The sequence below is a fragment of the Panthera pardus genome, unplaced genomic scaffold, assembly GCF_024362965.1.
Source record: "Panthera pardus isolate Hobbes unplaced genomic scaffold, ASM2436296v1 HiC_scaffold_24, whole genome shotgun sequence".
Lineage (NCBI taxonomy): Eukaryota > Metazoa > Chordata > Mammalia > Carnivora > Felidae > Panthera > Panthera pardus.
Window position 1 is genome coordinate 126714652 of NW_026526810.1, and position 22149 is coordinate 126736800.

At 41.8% G+C, this 22149-nt stretch overlaps 1 protein-coding gene across 3 annotated transcripts in view; it reads right to left on the reverse strand.

The window, feature by feature from the left end:
* Nucleotides 1-22149, reverse strand: part of CATSPERB (cation channel sperm associated auxiliary subunit beta) — a 107206-nt gene that overhangs the window by 58003 nt on the left and 27054 nt on the right. For all 3 annotated transcript variants that reach the window (XM_053889706.1, XM_019462055.2, XM_053889705.1), the window contains 8 exons: nucleotides 19371-19520; nucleotides 14371-14466; nucleotides 14115-14233; nucleotides 12421-12453; nucleotides 8129-8195; nucleotides 7812-7858; nucleotides 7031-7183; nucleotides 5339-5491 (listed from right to left, as the gene is read on the reverse strand). In XM_053889706.1, coding sequence (XP_053745681.1) covers nucleotides 5339-5491; nucleotides 7031-7183; nucleotides 7812-7858; nucleotides 8129-8195; nucleotides 12421-12453; nucleotides 14115-14233; nucleotides 14371-14466; nucleotides 19371-19520 — 818 coding nt within the window. The remainder of the gene's footprint in view (nucleotides 1-5338; nucleotides 5492-7030; nucleotides 7184-7811; nucleotides 7859-8128; nucleotides 8196-12420; nucleotides 12454-14114; nucleotides 14234-14370; nucleotides 14467-19370; nucleotides 19521-22149) is intronic.

Here is a 22149-nt window from a genome sequence, read left to right on the forward strand (position 1 = left end):
AGTATAGCCAACCCTGCTCTCTTTTGGTAACTATTTGATGGAATATTTTTTTCAATCCTTTTACCTTCAGGTTATGGGTGTGCTTAGATCTAAAGTGAATTTCTTGTAGACAGAACATGGTTGCATCCTGAGAGTTTTTCTCAATGTTTTTTGTTTTTATAGATTCAGCTTATGTTTGTCTTTTGACTGGAGAATTTAATCCATTTACGCCTAAAGTAATTACTGATACGGAAGGACTTACTATTGCCATTTGGTTTGTGTTTTTGTGCGTCTTGTAGCTTCTGTTCCTCCTCTTTTCCTCTCTTACTGCTTTCTTTAGCATTTCACTGATTATCTGTAGTGACATTCTTTGATTCCCTTATTTTCTTGTGCATATATCCTATACATTTTTTTCTTTGTGGTAACCATTGCACTATAACATCTTAAAGTTATAGCATTCTTTTAAATCTGATAAAAACTTAACTTCATTGTGGGCAAAAGCTCCTCTTACATAGCACTGCCTTCCCACTTGATGTCAATGATGTCACAAATTACATCTTTTTATATATTTATTAACATAGGATTATAATTTTAAAAAATGATTTTCTCATTTAAATTCTATACGAGAATTAAAAGTGAATTTATGCACCAAAATTACAGTGCAAGTACTAAATTTGTCCATGTATTTACATTATTGGAAAACTTTTAAATTTTCATGTGACTTCTTGATGTTATCTAGAATCCTCTATTTGCACCTTGAAGGAGGCTCTTCAGTAATTTCTTTCCCTCTTTTCCTTCCTTCCTTCCTTCCTTCCTTCCTTCCTTCCTTCCTTCCTTCCTGACAGGTCTAGTTGTAATGAACTCCCTCATCTTTAGTTTGCCTGGAAAATCTTAATTTCTCCTTCAATTTTGAATGACAGTTTGCCAAATGTAGTATTCTTGATTGACTTTTTTTTTCTCTCAGCACTTTGAATGTATTATCCCACTCACTTCTGGCTTGCAAGGATTCTGCTGAGAAATCCACTGATAATCTTACAGAAGTTCCAATGTATATAATGAGCCACTTTTTTCTCATTGCTTTCAAGATTCTTTGTTGACTTCTGACATTTCAATTATGTCTCAGTGTTGGTCTCTTTGGATTTATCCTGATTGGAATTCTTTAAGCTTCTTTAATTTATACATCCATTTCTTTCCTCGGCTTTGGAAAATTCCAGTCATTACTTCTTTAAATAAGTTCTTCCTCTCTTTCTTCTCCTTCTGTAATTCCCATAGTGCATAGATAGGTCTGTTTGATAGTCCTTGTAAGTCTCTGAGACTCTCTTCACTTTTCTTCATTCTTTTTTGCTTTTCGCTTCTCTGACTTGATGATTTCAAATAATAAGTCTAACGTCCACTCCTCTAGTATTTCAGCTCAGTTATTGTATGCTGCAGCTCTAGAACTTCTGTTTGACCTTTTTTATAGTTCCTATCTATTTTTGATATTCTCCATTAGTTCATTATTTTCTTTATTTCTTTTAGTTGTCTAGCCATGCTCACTTCTAGTTCGTTGAACATCTTTATGGCAGTTGTTTAAAATTCTTTGTCAGGCAGCTCATAAGTCTGCATTTCTTTACGGTCATTTCCTGGGGTTTTATTCTGTTCCTTTGATTGGGCCATGTTTCCCTGTTTCTTTGCATGCCTTGTGATGCTATTGTTTTGAGACTTGGGCATTTGATTACACAACCGCTTCTCCCACTGTTTATGGACTGGCTTCACGCAGACCTTTACCAATTAGACCAGCTAGAGGCTCTAGGACTTCTGCAATCTCTTCCAAGGATGTGTTTTCTCTGGCTTGTGCTGTGTTTTTAGTTGTTTCAAGTTGCCTAAGCAGTTTATCCCTCTCCTTCCAGACACCCATAAGCTCTTGCTGCTCCTGGCATGTGCCTGTAGAACTGCAGCTTTAAAGTGCTGCAGAGGTCATATCTGTTTTCAACAGTTTCCGAACAAGGCTGCCAGTTCCATCAGTGCTCTGAGTTAGGTGACACAGATTCCCCAGTCTGGCCAGAATGTTGGACACACAGTTAATTATTTTGTTTCCATCCTGAGGGAGGATCCCCGGAGGGGGAGGCTTTCTCCAAGTGGTGCTGCATTAAGTCAAATAGAAGGAGAGTCATGGATGGATATGGAAAATGCCGTAAGTCTTCCTATCCCTTTTGTTGGAATCTCTTGGGCTTTAGGTTGGTCTGGATGCTGTAGCTTCTCAAATGGATTCTGGAGTTCTTTCAAAGGCATTGTGGTCTGTATATTGTTATATTGGTGTCTCTGGGGGGAAAGGGATGTCTGATGCCTCCTGCTCCGCCATCTTGCCCATGCTACTCCACCTCCTTTACAGCAGTTTCCAAAAAATTCCGCCAGTTCCATCAGTGCTCTGGGTTAGGCAAGACTGAAACCAGTCCCTTGAGCCTCCCTCAGACAAGCCAGAATGTTGGATGCAAGGTCCGCTCTTTTGTTTTTATCCCAAGGGAAGCTCCCTTGTGTGGGAGGTTTCCTCCTGGTTGTGCCATGCTAAGGTGGTTGGGGGTGGGGCACAGATGGGCAAATTTTCCTACCCAATAGGGGTAGAATCCCTTTTTGGTTTTATGTTGGTCTGGTGCTGTAGCTAATCAACTGGTCTCTAGAGTTCTTGCAAAGACACTCTGATCTGTATTTTGTAGCTAACTCACTGTGTCTACGGGAGAACAAGGGCCCAAAGATTCTAACTCTGCCTCTTGCAGAACCAGAATTCTCTTTAATGGAAGTGATGCTATCTTTTTTAATGGTCACTGTTTTTTTATGTCTTGTTTTAAGATGCTTTCCCTATCCTGATTTCAGAAAGGCATTTACTTATATTTTCCTGTAAAAGTTTTTATATTTAAATTATTAATCCATCAGGAGTTGGACTTGATGTATGTTGCAACATTTTCCATATGTAACCAATGCTTCCCACCCTATTTTAAGCAATCTTTTATTTTCCCCTCAGCTGTGATGCTATTTTTAGCCTCGATCAACATTCTAGATATGGATGGGTCTATTTGCTTTCTCTTTCATTCCATTGGTCAGTTGGTCTGTTCCTGGGTCAAAACACATTATAATTATGAAAACTTTTTTAAAAAGTGTTAATATCTGGTAGTACAAATCCCTCATCTTTATTCTTCTTTAGATGCGTCTTGGGTGCCTGGGTGGCTCAGTTGGTTAAGTGTTTGACTCTTGATTTGGGCTCAGGTCATGATTTCATGGTTCATGGGATCAAGTCCCACATCAGGCTCTGTCCTGACAGTGCAGAGCCTGCTTGGGATTTTCTCTCTCTCTCTCTCTCTCTCTCTCTCTCTCTCTCTCTCTCCCTCTCCCCCCCCCCCCCCCCCCAACGCCCTTCCCCTGCTCGGGCTCTCTCTTGCTCTCAAAATAAATAAACTCAAAAAATAAAAAAAAGAAGTGTCTTGGTTATTCTTGGTCTTTCGTTTTTCCATATATACTTTTTTGGGGGGCTTTATTTAAAAAAAATTTTTTATGCTGAGGTAGAGTTGATATACACTATACATGCTTTAGAATTAACTTAAACTCCACAACAAGCCTTGAGATTTTAATTAAAGTTGTATTAGATCTACAGATTAATTTAAGGAAGAAATGATATTATAAGTTTTCCTATTTACAAGTATGTTTTTATCTGTTTCTTCTTAAAGTTTTAAACGTCCTTCAATAAAGCTTATAATTTTCTACATGTAAGTCTCAGAAATCTTTTCTTAGATTTATTCCTACATACTTCAAAATTTGTGTGTGTGTCGTTTTGCTTTGTTTTGTTTTTGCTGTTGTAAATAAGGTCTTAAAAATTATGCTTTCAGGGGTGCCTGGGTGGCTCAGTGCAGTTAAGCGTCCAACTCTGGATTTCGGCTCAGGTCATGATCTCATGGTTTGTGAGTTTGAGCCCTGCATCTACCCCTGTGCTAACAGTGTGGAGCCTGCTTGGTATTCTCTCTCTCTCTCTCTCTCTCTCTCTCTCTCTCCCTCTCTCTCTCCCTCTCTCTCTCTCTCTCTCTTTCTCTCTCTCTCTCTCTGTCTCTCTCTCTGCCCCTTCCCTGCTCATGCTCACTCTCTTTCAAAATAAATAAACTTTAAAAAATTACGCTTTCAAATTTGCTGATCATGAGCAGAAATGAAACTGACTTTCCCTTCCACTGTTTAACTCTTTTCCTCTTTTTAATAATGTGTATGTACCTTTTAAGTGTTCAACATAGGCAATCAGATCTTCTGCAAGTAAATAGTTTGTTTACATTTTCTTACTCATGCCTTTGAATTCTTAATTTTTTTTTTTTTTTTTTGTCTCACTGCATTTCCTTCTGTGCACTCTTTTACTTCCTAATCACCTCTTGATAAAACTCCAACTGTGGTTAACTCCAACTCTCTGTCTTCTCCGATGGGTGTGGACCCCCACAACTGGCCACAGAGAAGAACATACAATAATGCTGAACTGGTCGCACTTGGAATCCATGAGCACAAAGCCCAAGCAATTGTCCTGCCTTCTGTCATCCGTCAATCCACTCTCCCGCTCTCGTAGGCAACTATCTCTCTCTGTTGTCTCTTTCCTCAAACCCCCAACGCTCCTCCACCCTCATGCTCAAACAATAACTTTGGTTTTTGTGGAGAAAATAAAAGATAAATTTCCACCCCCTTCCATTACCACATCTACCCACTTACCGGCTCTGGAATCCAAAAGCCCTCCCTTCTTCCTGGTACTGTATTTAGACATGTCGCTCCAGCAACTTTTCCCTCTCTCACCCGCATCACCAGTCTTTCCCTCTCTACTGAATAATTCCCATCTGCATAGCCTAATTCCTTCTGTCTCTTCCTCTTCTCTCTCTTTTTAAATTTTTTTTAATGTTTATTGTTGAGAGACAGAGACAGAGCACAAGTGGGGGAGGGGCGGAGGGAGGGAGACAAAGAATCTGAAGCAGGCTTCAGCCTCAGAGCTGTCAGCATAGAGCCTGACGGGTTGGGGGCGGGGGGTGGGGAGTCGAACCTACAAACCGTGACATCATGACCTGAGCCCAAGTTGGACGCTTAACCAACTGAGCCACCCAGGTGCCCCTCTCCCTCTTCTCTTGACGTCCCCTCCTCCTGCTACCATTGCTGCATTTTACTGCTCTACTTTTCAGCAAAACTTTGCAAAGGATTTGTTTGTTGTATTCACTCTCCTAATTCCTCTGCTCTCATTTCTCTTCACTGGGCCTTCTATCTCCCTGATCATCAGAACGATGCTGTTTTTTACTTGACGTATAACCACTCGGCATAGAACAAGAGAATGATTTACACCTACCCTAGAGCGTGAAATGTCATGTGTACTCACCTGATCACCATAAGCATACAGAAAATGGCTTCGCGGATGGAATACCATTCCAACAGGAGAAGAGAATGATGAAGGAAATACGAAAAGTGGAAATTTTGGTTTTAATCCTGGTTTGTTATTTTTTAGGGTGCTCACAGAGACAGTGGTGGTTTTCTAGAAATAGATTAAGCATGAACAAATCATAAGAATTTTACCATTTATATTACTAGACGATGTTACAGTTTTTTGTGTTTCCTGTTACTTGGATTTTGATTAAGACAGGGACACATCCATTAGCACAGAAGAGAACTGGAAGGAGTGGCAACCATCAATATGTCTTTGCTCTGCTTCTCACTGCCTCATATGCCCATTTTATAGATGTTGAGCATGAGGTTTAGAAGATTAAATAATTTGTCCAAGCTTCTATAATAAATGGCATGGGGAAGTTTATTATAGAGCTATTGCTCAAAAAGACCGATTCCAACGCCCATGCTTACAACTGTCATGGCACCCTACCTTTTAAAAGCGTGGATGCCTGGGTCACCTTACAACTCTACTTGGATCGTGGCGTTGAAGGGGGTCAGAAAGTGTACCCCAAGATATGCCACTGTGGTATAGAGATCATCGTTAAGCTGTAGACATTTAAGATTCAACAGATGCAGAAAAAAAAGCCTTCCCTTCTCTGATTAAAAGCAGCAACTTCTGGGAAATAAAACTATCATTAATTCCTCTTCAGAGCAGATCTACTTCCAGAAGGGAGAACCAAATAAAGCCCACCCCAAATCCCTCCTCCAGAGGAGTTTTATGGCCCTGAGGAGATGGGAAAACCATTCAAACCTGTATGAGCAAACATTATCACAAACTTTCTTATCTCCTGTTTGTTCTCCTGTTAGCCGTTATCTTTTCAGTTGTTTTCCCTTAAGCACCTTTCTCACCTGCCCCCTTAAACTATTAAGATGGTATATAATCCCCAAATTTGAACCACCTTTTTGAGTTTCTCATCACTGATTTTCAACCACATGTATGTACACCGCATGCATAAATCGATTGTTTTCTCCTGTTATCTGTCTTTTATCAGTTTAATTTGCAGGGCCTCAAGAACTGAACTTAAGAGGGTAGAAGAAAATTATTTTTTCTCCACTAAAATTATAAGGGTAGGGCTAGTCCCATTTTTTGCTCATTTTATTTATTTTTTTACTGTTTATTTATTTTTGAGAGAGAGAGAGAGTGGGGGAAGAGGCAGAGAGAGAGGGAGACCCAGAATCCAAAGCAGGCTCCAGGCTCTGAGCTACCAGCTCAGAGCCCGACATGGGGCTCGAACTCATGAACCACAAGATCATGACCTGCGCTGAGGTCAGACACTTAACCGACTGAGCCACCCAGGCGCCCCAGTTTTTGTTCATTTAAACGAATCAATTTATGGAACCTTAACCTTATATAGACCAAGCTCAGCTTATATTCTCCTGGAGAAGAAGTAAAGAATCACTATGCAGACACCATCGTATTTTCTGTTTTCATCAAACTGAACGGTAAAGCAGAGGCAAGAAATCCCTAACGTGCCTTAAACTATATTATCAACCATAAATAATTTTGTGGTGGTTAATTATAGCCACTCCTACTGCCAAAGATAACAAGAACTTGGAGATAAATTTGCAAGGGTAAATTTTCACTGTTGTGTCATCAAGAGTAACCCCCCGGGGCCGTAACGCTTACCTGGTTGGAGAAGAGGTAGACTCCAGCACTGTGCTCTTGGTCAACAAGAAACGTTACCAGAGTTGAAGCGATAGTTTTCCTTCCTTTTAAAATGTGAGGTAAGCAAGGTAACCATTGACGGAGTGGTTCTTTGCTGTAAAAACAAGAGCTTGACTACAAAAAGAGAAAGGAAAAGTTAATGCCATTTTTAAAATATAAGTTCTAATTAGTTCTCTTAAGCAGATACACTAGTGAGCCACTGTGTTCTCCTGATCAACCACAAATAATAGTGATAAATCTTTGCTGTCTGTGCTTCTCTTCCGGGGGGAGGGGAGTCCAGAAAACACTGCGAAGCCTCTCTTTCTGGCATGAATTGTTTTTCGAGAACTACTGTGTAGTTCCGGATTTAACGTAGCTAGGTAAGTACCGTTAAACCCAAGTAGAAACACAACTGTGCACGAAGAGGGATGAAGTCCTTCAGTCTGTAGAACTGCCATTTTTTTTTTAGATTAATAACAATCCATGAAATAATCCAAGAAATAAAATTCCTTACCTTTTTTTTTTTTACATTTTACTTATTTTTGATAGAGAGACAAAGCACAGGTGGGGGCGGGGCAGAGAGAGAGGGAGACACAGAATCCGAAGCAGGCTCCAGGCTCCGAGCTGTTAGCACAGAGCCCGATGCGGGGCTCAAACCCACGAACCGTGAGATCATGACCTGAGCCGAAGTTGGACACCCAACCGACTGAGCCACCCAGGCACCCCTGAACTTTCTTACCTTTTAAAATATTTAAGAACATACCTCACTCAGGGTCCTGTTTCTCTCAAAGGTGATCGTAACATAATCAACTATAAAATACAAAGGTACAGAAATTAAAAGCAGCATCTACAGTTTTAAATGTATCATTAAGTACATTCAACTACAATGTTTTTTTTCACTCCTAACAGGGCCTGCCTCTTTCAGATTTAATTTCCCTCCCCCCTCAGTTTTAGGCCATTAACTTATATAAAATAAACCTACTTTTCTATTTCATTCTATTTTTATCTTATGTCATTTTATTTCATCTTTATACGCCATCTATGTTGAAAAAGGCCTGTTAATATCTCTTCTCAGTTTACCTTCAAAGTGTTCTCTGTTGGCAAAACATTTTTCATTATACCACAATTTTCCTTTGACATAGTCAACCTACATAAAAGAAGAAAAATATCATTTAGGCAATAGGGAGACTTAAGATATAAAAAGAGAAAAACCTAATGAAAACTTCTAAGGTTTGATAGTTTAGGAATGTGAGCCAAATACATGGAGAAAAATTCTATGTCAACAAAGGAAATGGTTGGGCAAGAAACAAGAATTATAATAGGGCTTTTCCCCCCCTGACATGTTGCTAAGTGAAAACAACAGATATGTTCGTATTTAGGATATAGTGGGAGCAAGTGAGGAGAGTTTGTATTCATAATTATTTAAATTTACATTTAAAAGTCACTGAGGGGGCACCTGGCTGGCTCAGCTGGTAGAGTGTGGGACTTTTGCTCTCTCGGTTGTTAAGGTCGAGCCCCACACTGGGGGTAGAGATTACTTAAAACTTAAATCTTTCGGGGCCCCTGGGTGGCTCAGTCGGTTAAGCGTCCGACTTCAGCTCGGGTCACGATCTCGCGGTCCGCGAGTTCGAGCCCCGCGTCAGGCTCTGGGCTGACAGCTCAGAGCCTGGAGCCTGTTTCAGATTCTGTGTCTCCCTCTGTGACCCTCCCCCGTTCATGCTCTGTCTCTCTCTGTCCCAAAAATAAATAAACGTTAAAAAAAAAAAATTAAAAAAAAAAAAACTTAAATCTTTCAATAAACTAAATAAATAAATAAGTAAATAAATAAATGTATGTCACTGAAAATCTAAAAGATGTAGGGGACAGGAAGAAGCAGGGAGAGTATATACAAAGGAGCAAGTGGGACTTTTTAATGTAGATCTTTATGTAACTGTTTTGGTTTTTAATTATGGGAATGTATTACTGTTTGAAAATAGTCATTTTTAGATGTTGAAAATTCTAATTTCCCTTGCAACATGTTCTCTCTGTTTCAAGATCTTCGTCAAGCACTCCGTTTTGATTTACACAGACAGAAAACATAGGTATTAGGTAAAACGAGAGAAACAGCTAAGCACCGCTCATCACTGTTTCCTGTTCTCTTTATCTCCCCAACATCTGTGCTCATTGGTGTATTCTGTTAAAGTTCTCTCCTGAGTATTTTCCTTAGCTGGAATAACTGGGTGATACACTTTCCAAATTCTTTCTTAATTGGAAAGATGAATAATCTCCTGACTGGAAAAAGGATTTTTGGATTTTGGTTCCTCTGTCTTGATAGTCTGTAGATGTGTATTTCACTCTTTTCCAGCTTCTACTGCTGTATAAGTGAACTCTAATGCCAGTGAGGTATATTTTGCTTTTGTTTCTTCTGTTTGGAAAGTTGTGGTATTTTCCCCTTAATCGTCAAATTCGGAAATATTATTAGGATATGCCCAAGCATACATCTTTTTCAATTCTTCCAGGATATAGTGGGTTTTTTCAATAGATAGCCTTGGATCTTTCTTAATCTTGGTGTAGTTTTCTTCTACTATTTGTGTTATTGCTGCCTGTCTTCCATCTGTTCCTTTTTATTCCTCCCCAAACTTCTCTCACCTCTTAGACTTGGATTATCCTCAAAGGCCTATCTTTGCCCCGTGATTTTTACCCATCTTCCCTGGTTTGAAAAGTTTCTTCCTCTTCATCTTCAGCACTGCTTATCTGCACCTCAACAGTGGCTCTTCTATCCCTCAATTTATTCCATTACAAAAAACAATGTTTACTGATTTATTTTGAGAGAGAGCACAAGCAGAGAAGGAGCAGAGACAGAGGCAGGGAGAATGCCAAGCAGGCTCCATGCTGTCAGTGCAGAGCCCAAGGTGGGGCTTGAACTCACCAACCGTGAGTTAATGACATGAGCCAAAAATCAAGAGTCGGATGCTTAACCAATGGAGCCACTCAGGTGCCCCAATTCATCCTATTTTTTAATTGCAGTGTAGTATTTAATCCCAGAGAGTACTTTCATGTGGCACTTGAAACTCTAAGCTAACAGATGCTGGTGGTCTTTTCTTCTCGCTAATACCTCAGTGCCAAGAACAGCAGCCATAGAATAGACGCTCATTGGATACTTGTTAAATGAGTCGATTCATTTTGTTGTTCTTCTTCATTTATCACCTTCTCCATCAGCAACTCTGCTGTATGGTCTGATTCTAACGATCTTTTGTGCTCTCTGCCTGCTGAGCTGGCTTAGACGTATTTTGAAGGGAGCACTCAAGTCTGGTTTGGGAAGCATCTCAGACTGTGAAGTAACAGAAGGCCAAGTGGTCTCTCCACCTCTGGGCTGCCATTCCCCCTCACCTCAGAACCAGAAAGAAGCTTCTCTGCTTCCATCTCCTTCACCCTGCTCACCTCAGGCACGGGGAGAAAACAGCCTTCCCACTGGGCTTTTTTTCTCCAGGAGGCCAGCCACTCTCACAAGGTTGACTGAAACCTTCTCTGGATTTCTGCATTTCTGGATTCCTGGATTTCTGCAAGCCAAGCGCTCTCCAGGAGCCTCCACCTTCTAGCCCTCTACCTGCAGGTCGCCAAATGCCTTGTTCTCACCTGACCCACGAGAGGAAAGACATGCCAGGTCTCCTCAGTGGGGTTCCCCAAAGCTTGAGGGGTTCCTCAAAGCTCGGGCTTTGAGTCCAGCTGTCCAGCATCCCCAACACTGCTGAGTTGACAGCCAGGTGGACCGGAGATGAAAGTTAGTGGGAGCCGAGGGGTAAGAAGAGCTCAGGGTATAGTCCCCTCTGTCTCTTTATTTTATTGCTTCTTGTAGGATTCAATTTTAGCTGACATATTTGGATTGATTTCTAACATCTCACTTTATGGTTGGTTTTCCATTCTTCTATCTTTGCACCTATTTTCCTCCTTTCTTGCTTTTTGTGGGAACCGATGGATTAGTCCTTAATCTTCTTCCCTTCTTCTGGTGGCCATATTTCCTTTTCTTTTCGGGTAATTATCCCTTAAACTGTATGGTTTGTGTTGAACTGAATACGTTTTTCTATCAAATTGCAAAATGATTCCCCATATTGATTCTCCCACCAAACGAGGGTCTCACAATAGGCTGGTCATCCGCTGAAAATCATCTCCCTTCCTCCTTGTAGTATCTGGAGTTTTGGTTCCGCCCAAGTATTAAACACAAAATTTGGAACTGTACATTTTTTTTTACGCCAATTCCATTCTTTGAACAAATATTTACTAAGTGCCTACTTTGTGGCAGGCACCGTGCTGGACGCGGATCCCAGAGTGGAGCTCACAGACGAAGTTCCTTCCTCTGTTAGATTTTAGAGCATACGTTTTAGGTCTGTCACTATTTCTGGTATTCCACTCCTTCGTGGGGGTTTCTGGGTAGCAAGCTCCGCTAATGTCTTATCCGTGCAACTTTCTTTCCTTCCGGCTCGTTCTTGAATGACAGAGTTGTGCCGGGTACGGAATTCTATTTTGGCAGGTACTTCACCCTGTTCTTTCTAATGTACATCAGTGTTGCCCATCGGACCTTCCTGGGTCTCTGCTTTACATTTCTTCCAGTTAGTGTGGCAGGAATCTGTTGCCTTTGCGTCCTGAGACATAAGTGCTCCTTCCTTCTAGATGGTGAGAACGAGTGAGTGTGTGTGTGTGTGTGTGTGTGTGTGTGTGTGTGTGCACAGCTGGGTGTGTGCCCACAGGCCTGCATGAGGATGGAAGGGGGACGGGCCATGGCAATAGGCTAGGAATCCTCATAATTTTGTGGTGGGCTCCAAACTCAAGCATGCTTATGTTGATGGGAATGACCTACTTGAATCACAAAACTTGACTTTGTAATAACAGAGGAAAGAAAAGATGGATGGAATCCCTTCCCCACCCCACCCTTAACAGGCCAGCAGCGGAGCTGTGGCTGGCTTAAATGGCACTTTTGTGAAAATTGGAAGTGCCCCTTTCTCCAGGCAGGCAGAGACCCACAAGGGGGGGCGGGGGTAGATGGACTGGGGAGAAAAGTGTTAGCCAAATTTCAGCCCCAACTCTCTTTTCAAGGGGGTGCCCTTGTGCAGAATACACCTGAACAACCACAACAGTTCTGGAGAGAACAGGGGAAGAAGTGGGGGAGGGGAGGCCAATGAACAACGAAACAAGCAGATACACTTCTTCCTTTGAAAGGGAAGGAGATCATTGCTTAATGTCTGCTGGAAGTAAGTTTCTTTAAGTTCAAACTGGAAATAATGTCATAGTAACAGGAATGATCTGTGTTGTGAATTCTTAATCTTGTGCCTCATCCCTCGGGTCATCAAGGAAACACTCCTCTTCTAACCAACCCCTGGAAAATTTAAGCTTCTTACCCTTTCGAAACCACAAAAGTCTGCCCTTGAAAACTGCAAGAAAAAAAAAACCACAACAACAACACTTTAATTTTTGCTTGCGTATCAGGAGGCATAACAAAACACAGCAATTTGAATTATACTAAAGGAAATGACCCTTTTTGTATCCCAGCAGTTAGGAGTGTCACCCATTAAAACCAGCCTCTAACATAGTTTAAATAATATCCTGGAGATTTCCTCTCTGGTCTTTGCTTTGTTTCACTGTTTTATTGATTTATTTGTACTTGGACTTAATTACAGAAAGGATCTGAGTTTTTTGTTTTTGTTTTTGTTTTTTAAATCACGTAATGATTTAAACGGAAGAGTTTAGAAGGACAGAAAGGTACTAAATCTGCCACCCACTGGGATTAGGAAATCCCTTAACATATTATTTCCTCCACGGTCCCCTGTTTCTCCTGCCTCACCCAGGGCCAGCCCTCACTGTACAACCTGTGCCCAATCCTTCATGTTTTGGACTGTTAAGTCACTGTGCCCGGCTTCTTCAAGTCTCCACTTCAACAATTCCACGGTAAGCACATAAAAGGTCAGATCTGTCGGTGGTTTCAGCAACAAATGGTACTTCCTCAGAAATGGTGAGGAAGGAGGGAAGGCTGTGAATATTCACAATCCCCACATGTAAGAAATACCTGCTTCTCAACCAAAGCAATCACCCCTTCTATACTCTCTCATCTTTTTTTCCACTGTTTCAAAATCTCTATCACTGCTCTTATTTCTGTTGTGGTAGTTTTTGAGAGATGTTTATTGACATGTTTGAGAATTTCATGGTATATGTATTGTGTATCCTCACCAAAATGTATATGCCCCTCCACTCGATCTCAGTGCTAACTTTTTGACTTATGTTCATTTGTAATACTATATTTAGCTGTATAAATTACCATAAAGTATTTGGGGAACATACATAGCTATAAATAGATAAATAATCTATATGTGCATGTTTAAAACATAAACTTGTGTGGCAATAAAATTAGCACCATTTCCAAAGGATATGGTCAACACTATGAGGCAAGGGAAAAAGCCACTGTATTCTGCTTTTACATTTTCTAAAAGGAAGAAGCATTTAAATCCTAAGACACACCACACATAGCTCAAGTATCAAGTATGTCTACTTTATGTAGATAAAAGGTGAGATCAAAGTATTTGGAGTGTGTTATATCTTCTTTTACTAGGTTCTCATGAGGCATTAGCAAATATTTTTTCTATATTTTTTTAAATCACAAACCTTAAAGTAAATCAAACATAGTTTCTTCCTCTTGGAGGTTCTCATGAGGCATTAGCAAATACTTCTATTTTTTTTTTAAGTCACAAATAGTAAAGTAAATTAAACATAGTTTCTTCCACTTGGAATTTTTAATTTTCCTCTTACAGTTTTTAAATTAATGACTACGATTGTATTTCTGAACTAGGGATGTATTTATTTATTTTTTTTAACGTTTATTTATTATTAAGAGACAGAGCATGAGCAGGGGAGGGGCAGAGAGAGAAGGAGACACAGAATCCGAAGCAGGCTCCAGGCTCCAAGCTGTCAGCACAGAGCCCAACGTGGGGCTCGAACTCACAAACTGCAAGATTGTGATCTGAGCCCAAGTCGGATGCTCAACCGACTGAGCCACCCAGGAGCCCCGAACTAGGAATGTATTTAAAAGCAATTCACATACCGTTAAGACAGAGGATGATGGATAACGGAGATCTCCACTTACAAAAAGACCCAGAGAGGTGAGGATAACTAAAAAGTGATTGGTTAAAACCATATCCACCACTGAAAGCTTTGTGTGTTCTAAGGGGAGAAATCACACCAGGTTAAAAAGGAAGGAAAAGGTGAGCTCCTCAGCACAGACATTTCATTTCATTCATACTGATCAAGTATTGCTATATATGGGATCCTGAAGATGAAGTCACCATTAGAGGAATTACCTTCTCCAACTTGGGAATAGATCGTATCTGTCAGGTTATACCACGTGGTATCACTGTAATTCCAAAATCCAGAAAAACTGAGGCCTATGTAAATACCTAACAGGAGAAAAAAGGAAGATTCAGTTTAGATAACATTACAAAGAGAGTAACCCACTTCTATGGTTCCCAGACTGCCGCAGCCAGAACTGACATCTGCCCCACCTTCCAAACCAATCTCTGCCCTGCCTCAACTCACCTCCCCTCGGCTAGAATCTCACTTCCTAAGCATTGGAAAGATGAAGCGACTTCAGGTTAACATAGGATTTTAGCCAACTGTCTGATTTAAATTTTAAGGATTCTGTTTTCTATCGAAGGGGATCAGAATACATCCCCCCAAAACATGCCACTCTGGTTAAGGATTCCTTTGAGCTGAAGGCAACTGAGAATCAACAGATTCAGGAAGAGATCTCTGCCCTCCCCTTACCTGGCTACAAGCAGAGCATGACTTTCTCTTTGGGACACATGCCTCCCCACCCCTGTGCCAGGAAGAGAAGAGCTCTCTTCTCACCAAAGATGGAAGAGAAGTCTATGCTAAGTTTGCATAAACATACTTTACCAGAACAGCCCTTCTCTTTCATTAATCCCCTCATATCTTTCCTAGTCACTTCCCCATACTTTATCATCCCCTGAAGCCCAACCTTCTTTCTTTTGTTAAAATGGTATATATGCCCCCAAGTTTAACCACTTATTTGAGCTTCACTGCTTTTAAGTTAATTCTGTGGATGTAAATATTTTTTAATGTTTATTTTTGAGAAAGAGAGAGAGAAAGAGACAGACAGACAGAGTGTGAGGGGGGAGGGGAAGAAAGAGAGGGAGACAACAGAATCTGAAGCAGGCTCCAGGCTTTGAGTTGTCAGCACAGACTCCCAACACGGGGCTCAAACTTGTGAACCGCGAGATCATGACCTGAGCCAAAGTCGGTCGCTTAACCGACTGAGCCATCCAGGTGCTCCTGTGAATGTAAATATTAATTTAAAATGTGTGCCTTTTTTTTCCTGATAATCTGCCTTTGTTAATTTAATTCACAGCCCTCATTCACTAGACATAAGAGAGTAGAGGAAGAGGGTTTTTTCTTCCCTGATGGTACTTTTGTAAGCATAAGTACATTCCTAGTTCAGAAATACAATCTTAGTCAATAGTTTTAAAACTCCAAGAAGGAAGTTACAATTCCAAGAAGAAGAAACTATGTTTGATTTACTTTACTATTTGCAATTTTTAAAAAAAATAGAAAAAGTATTTGCTTATGCCTCATGAGAACCTCGTGAAAGAAGACAGAACACAACGCAAATACTTTGATCTCACTTTTCTTTGGCCATACCTAGGAGTGTTGAGAGTCTTTGCTTTAAATGTGGAATATTAACCTGAAATCTAGTCAACAGGCATAATTATTGAGGGTGGTGGGAGAGCCTGAAGACGGTTGATCAAATGCATGTGCTCTGTTTCCCAAAGACGAATGTAGGACCACTCATGTGGTGAAGTGTATATTTCCACTCTCAGCTGTTTTCTGTGTAGGGAAAGCTGTAGCAGGAAGTGTTGTCACCATATACTTTTTCCAGAGAGAGAAAAAGCTAACGACGTGTGTTGCCATTCTGAGCTCTAAGTCTCGTTCCACAGATAACACTATCCTATATTCTAAGTAGGGATGATCATCGGTGTCCAGTATGATATCACATGACCAGGGCCCTGCAAAGTTTAGAAATATTCAATAGAGGGGTAAGTAGGAAAACAAATGTCTTGTTCTGGTTAATACTTTGAGGCTCAAATTAAGTTACAAAGCCACTCTGTATAACAAACCACCACGACTGTACCCCAGGGTTACAGAAGCTGATGTGGACCACTGTGAAGAGTTTGGATTCTATTCTACTGGCCATAAGGGAAGCCGCTGCATGTCTGAGGCAGGGAAGTGATGTGATTTGGTTTATACTTGAGAAGACCACACTCTGGTGGCTGTATGGAAGATGGGTTGTACTGGGGCAAGAATACAAGTAGGGAGACCACTTAAGCTATGAATTAGTCTCGTGGAAAACCAACGTTGACTTAAGACTTTAGCAGAGGAAAGAAGCGGTCACACTGGGGATACACACTGGGTACGGCACCATCGTGGGATGTCATGAGAGTTAAGGGCAGTCAAGAATGTGTTCTAGACTTTAGCTTGGAGCAACTCCATATGAATTGGGATAAGGAATACTGGAGAAGAACAGATTTCAGAGGGAGATGAGTCAAGAGTTCTGGATCAGAGTTACTGTATTTGAGATGCTCAGTAGACATCAGGGGGAAATGTAAACTATAGACGATTGCATAGAGGAGTTTGGTCTCCACGGAGCGCTCAGCACCAGAAATATAGGTTTGAGAATCACTGGCCTGGAGATGGCACTTAAACCATAGGACTGGGTTAAGTTTTTCAAAGAGAGAGACGTGGCTCCCTAAGGAAGGAGAGTCAAGGACAAAGCCCTGAGTTTAACAACTACTTGAGGGGACACACCAAAGAGGAGTCTGTCTGGAAAACTAAGGAATGACCAATGTGGTCAGATAAAAGCAATCAAAGGTGATACCAAGAAAGCCAAGAGGATAAAGTGTTTTGAAGATAGAGTGGCCAGCTGTGTCCAGTGCTGCTGGGAAGGAAAGTAGAATGAGGATAAAGAATTGGTGGCTGGGGACGCCTGTGTGGCTCAGTTGGTTAAGCGTCCGGCTTCAGCTCAGGCCATGATCTCACAGCTTGTGAGTTTGAACCCCGTGTCAAGCTCTGTGCTTGTGCTCTCTTTCTCTCTCATAAATAAATAAACATTGGGGCACCTGGGTGGCTCAGTCGGTTGAGCGTCTGACTTTGGCTCAGGTCATGATCTCACGGTTTGTGGTTCGAGCCCTGCGTCGGGCTCTGTGCTGACAGCTCAGAGCCTGAAGCCTACTTTGTATTCTGTGTCTCCTTCTCTCTCTGCCCCTCCTCCGCTCACGCTTTGTCTCACTCTGTTTCTCAAAAATAAATAAATGTAAAAAAGTAAAAATAAAAAACATTAAAAAAAAAGAAGAAGAACGGATGGCTGGGACTGACAATATGGAAATCAGGAATGGTCTTGGGAAGAAACGTTTCACAAGACTGGCGGGCACCAAACACTCATCTCTCATCTCTAGTGGAATGAAGACAAAGCGGGAGGTGGGACAACGGAGCACCATCTACAATAAGTTCTTTGCCCAAATTTTGCTTTGAAGGAGAACAGAAAAACAGCTAGGATGCTCCCAAACAAAGGAGGGTTTGTCTGTACGCCAATGGACCCAATCCAGTGAGGAGAGAGAGCAGACGATGCAGAGGGAAAGGTGGCATTTGCAGCAGAGAGGCAGCAGGAGCAAGGTGCTTCGGATGGTCGCAGGGAACGGGATCCAGAACACAAGGGTTGGGGGTGGTGGCCTCCGACAGGTGGAGTCTGGGCAGAGATGCTTCTCGCAATGCAACAGGCGAGAAGGCAAGGCTCACAAGCACCAATGCGGGTAGAACGGCAGGTTTGCAGGTGCACCGACGAAGGAGTGCCTTGTGGTCGATCTTGGTTTTCTATATGAAATATTAGATAAAGGCACAGCTGAGAGTGGGAAGGGGAAGGGGGTGACGTGGAGGGTTTGAGGTGTGGGAAGAGGTGTGAGATAAGGCCACTTGGCGGAATCGGAAAATAAACATACCAGCGAAGAGGACAGGGTTTCTGGGTGGTGCTGAGGGCCCACTTGAGACTTGTGATCGGGAATTTAAAGTGAGAGCGGTCGGTGGAATGCGAAAGGGAGACTGGCGTGCAGTGTCTTCTCTAGCAACATTCCGCTGTCTCAGGGCAGGACTAGAGGTGGTTTTAACCGGAGTTGGCACTGCTCGGGGAATGGAAGACAGAGCAGGGCAGGGAAGCTACAGAAGGATCTGTAAGGGTGGGCTATGCAAATTATGGGGGAGGGGAGAGAGAAAACCAAGGGTGTTGGGAAGTGGCGAAGGTGGTAGGGACAAGACACTCAGTGAAATCAAAGGAGCACCGGAGTGGGAGCACTAGAAGAACGTGAGGGGAGGGGGCGTGGACAGTGTGAGTTGCTCATGGTAGAGACTCCACAGGTAAGAACATTAGGGGAGATGATGAGGTCCAGAATATGGCCACAGAAGTGCGATGGGGGAAGATCATTGCAGGAAACGAGGTCTGGCCGTTGAGTATTACGTCGGTCATCCATATGGATGGTGAGTTGGATTCTAGGATTTTAGTTTGGATTTTAGGGTGCCCATATTATTTGTGAGTAATAATATTTTGTTTCTTTTAATTCTTTTATTTTCCTTTTCATTCATTGGGTTTGGGGACTAGAAGGTTACCGATGATCTAGGAAAAACAACTATCATAATACATTAGAAGTTGAAATGATGGGGTGCCTGGGTGGCTCAGTCGGTTAAGTGTCCGACTTCAGTTCATGTCATGATCTCACAGCTCGTGAGTTCAAGCCCCACGTCGGGGTCTGTGCTGACAGCTCAGAGCCTGCTTCGGATTCTGTGTCTCCCTCTCCTTCTGCCCCCTTCCCCGCTCATTCTCTCTCTCTCAAAAATAAACACTAAAAAAAAAGTTGAAACAGAGTAGGATGCTTTTAAATACTACAGTAGGAATCTAAAGGCACCTACATAATAAATGAAGTAATGTTATGATGCCTTAGAACATGATTCCCATTTACACAAGGAGTCACCTCTGAGAGGAAATAACGTATTAATAGAAATCAGGGGATAAGTGACATTAGGAGAGACACTACAGTCACGATGAACATGACCAAAAGTCACAGAGTAAAAGTAGTTGATCAAACTTGCAAGTTGACAAGGGGAAGTGACAAAGAGTAAATTCGCAGGTAGTTTTAGGAAACGTTTTGACTCCGTTGAGTCTAACTCGTACTGCCAGTTAAACACTGCTGTTACAAAACACAAAACCCACACCCAACTTTCAACACAGCCACGGACTTACCGTTGTAGGTTTCATTCAGAATGAAGCCAAGTAACGCTACATCGTTAGCACAGGGGCATTTTGCCACTTTGAGGTCTATCGCGTGCTGATACACTTTGCTGATATCATTTTTTGTCATTATGGCCCCGAGATCCCCCTGAAGAATAGGTTCTGTGGAAATCAAATTTAGGTGTTTATAAATCGTGGCTGCAGGCTTGAATAGGGGATGTTACTGCTTTCCTTTAAAGGTTTTTTTTATTTTTAATTTCCCCCAAGTTTTTATTTAAATTCCAATTAGTTAACAAACAGGGTAATATTAGTTTCAGGTGTAGAATTTAGCAATTCAACACCTACACACAACACCTGGTGCTCATCACAAGTGCCCCGTTTAAGGATTTTTAAAGCACTATGTAGAGGGCCTATTTCATTTTCCAAAAAGCGGGTGTATTACCTCACCCTTCATCAGCTAAAAAAAAAAAAAAAAAAAAAAAAAAAAAAAAAAGATTGATTCTTATTTTCCAGAGTAGAAGGAATGAAGGCTAAGTGCCCTTCATGGGGGCCTGGCACAGTCACACTGCAGAAGAACGTGTGGGATGGCAGACACTGCTTTGGTCACCTCTGGGGACGAGGACTGGCCACAGGATCTCTCCCTACAAATGGAATTGCTGGGTCATAGGACACTTACGATGGAGAACAGCTCCTGCTTCAAAAGCCCACACCACACATTTACTTTTTGTTCTCTTCCTCCGATTCCACAGAAACGGCAGCAGATACAGAACAATGGGAATAAATCCAGAATACCAGTAGATGGGGAAAGGTATCAGTAGGGGCTGAGACACTGGGGGATTTCCGGAAGAGACACAGAAGCTGGGCTGGGATTACAAGGAAAAACCAATGAGAGGGGTACAGGTTCCACCCCTCAACCTGGCAATCTATTCTTGGATATGCAAAGCATTGGGGCTGGATGAAGTCAAATTTTAATGATAAGAAAATAGGGGAATTTTTTTTTTTCTTCTGAAAAACGAGAAAAGGGAGTACAAAACGCAAGCCAGGGCAATTTGACAGAATACTGCTGTCTGAATTTCAAAAACAGCCAAGGGATTTTTAAAAAGAAGTATCTAGGGGCGCCTGGGTGGCTCAGTCGGTTGAGTGTCCGACTTTGGCTCAGGTCATGATCTAGTGGTAGGTTCAAGCCCCATGTTGGGCTCTGTGCTGACAGCTCAGAGCCTGGAGCCTGCTTCGGATTCTGTATCTCCCTCTCTCTCTGCCCCTCCCCTGCTCATGCTCTGTCTCTCTCTGTCAAAAATGAAAAAAAAAAAACACATTAAAATAATAAAATAAGGAGATATCTAATAATTGATTCTTTAGCTGTTTACATTTCTACAATGTAGATCTTTACCATTTCCCCCAAATCTGCGGCAAAGCCCAAAGACTTTAAGTGATACATTTTCCACTTCCTGCAAAAGCAAGAAATGGAGGTAGATTTCCATCTGGGTTGATACAGTGTAGCTTAGAACAGAAAGAGATAGAACTTATAAACCAATGTTATTCACTCTGAAACTCAAAGGCATTTGGGGTATGGCAGCTGACTCTCCAGGGTGACAGCATGTCCGTGCAGGCAATTAATAACCAGATCTTACAGGACAGAGAGACTGGACCTTGTTGCTGGGACATGATCACATCAAAATGAAAACACCTCGATGTACAAGCTCCCTAGAGTCAGATACTGTATTTTAAATGTTTTAAGAATGAGGGAGTGGTTATAAGTCTTGACTACTATTGAGAAGTCAAGGAGGAGACAGAAAAGGGACCCTTATGAAAGGGAACCAGGGATTGTGATTAGGAACAGTGTTAGTGGAGGGGTCTAGGGGGTGGATTTGGAGTTAGTAGTGAATAAAGAGTTCCTACTCTAGCCCTAACTTTAACCCTTAATTGCCCCTTCTCAATGCTTTCTCCCCATGTCTCCAGCATTTCAGTCAATGAGACCATCACCCATTTGATTGCTCAATAAGAAATCTAGGATTCATTCTGATTCCTGTCTGCCTTATCCCTCGTCCACCAGGAAGGAACTCCTACCAGCTCTACTTCCGAAACACATTCTCAAGATTCTTATTTCTCACCATCTCCACCCCCCGGCCCATGTGCCCCGGACCATCTCCCGGGTGGACCAGGGCAACAGCTGTCAGCCAATCTCCTCTATGCCCTTCTTGCCATCCTTCTCTGAGTGTCTTCACACAGCAGCCAAGGCGACCCACTTAGAAAGCATGAGTCAGAATGTATCCCTCTGCAGCTTCAAACGCTCCAAAGGCTCTTCCTTAGAATAACACCTGCACTTATTACCATGCTCCCTGCTGGCCTCTCCAAACGTATTACAAGCCACTCTGCCTGTCGTTTACTCTGCTTCCACATCACAGGCCTCCTTTCTCTTCCTCAAACACATGAATCTCATTTCTGCATCTGGAACCTTTAAGATCAACTCATTTGTAGAACTCTTTGCTACCACGTTACCTCTATACATTCTAAATGAAGTGTACACTAACATTTAAACGCAGTAGATAATAACCTGGGTGCATTTCAATGTGTTGTGATTCAGATTTCAAAAATATTTTGAAAACTGAAATAATTATGGACTGTTACTTCAGTACTTAAAGGTAGCTAGCACAGGACTTCAAAATATCCATCTCAAAGGCTTGCGATTGCTATTGAATAACTATTAAAAACATTTTTTTAATGTTTATTATTTTTGAGAGACAGAGCGTCAGTGGGGGAGGGGCAGAGAGAGAGGGAGACACAGAATCTG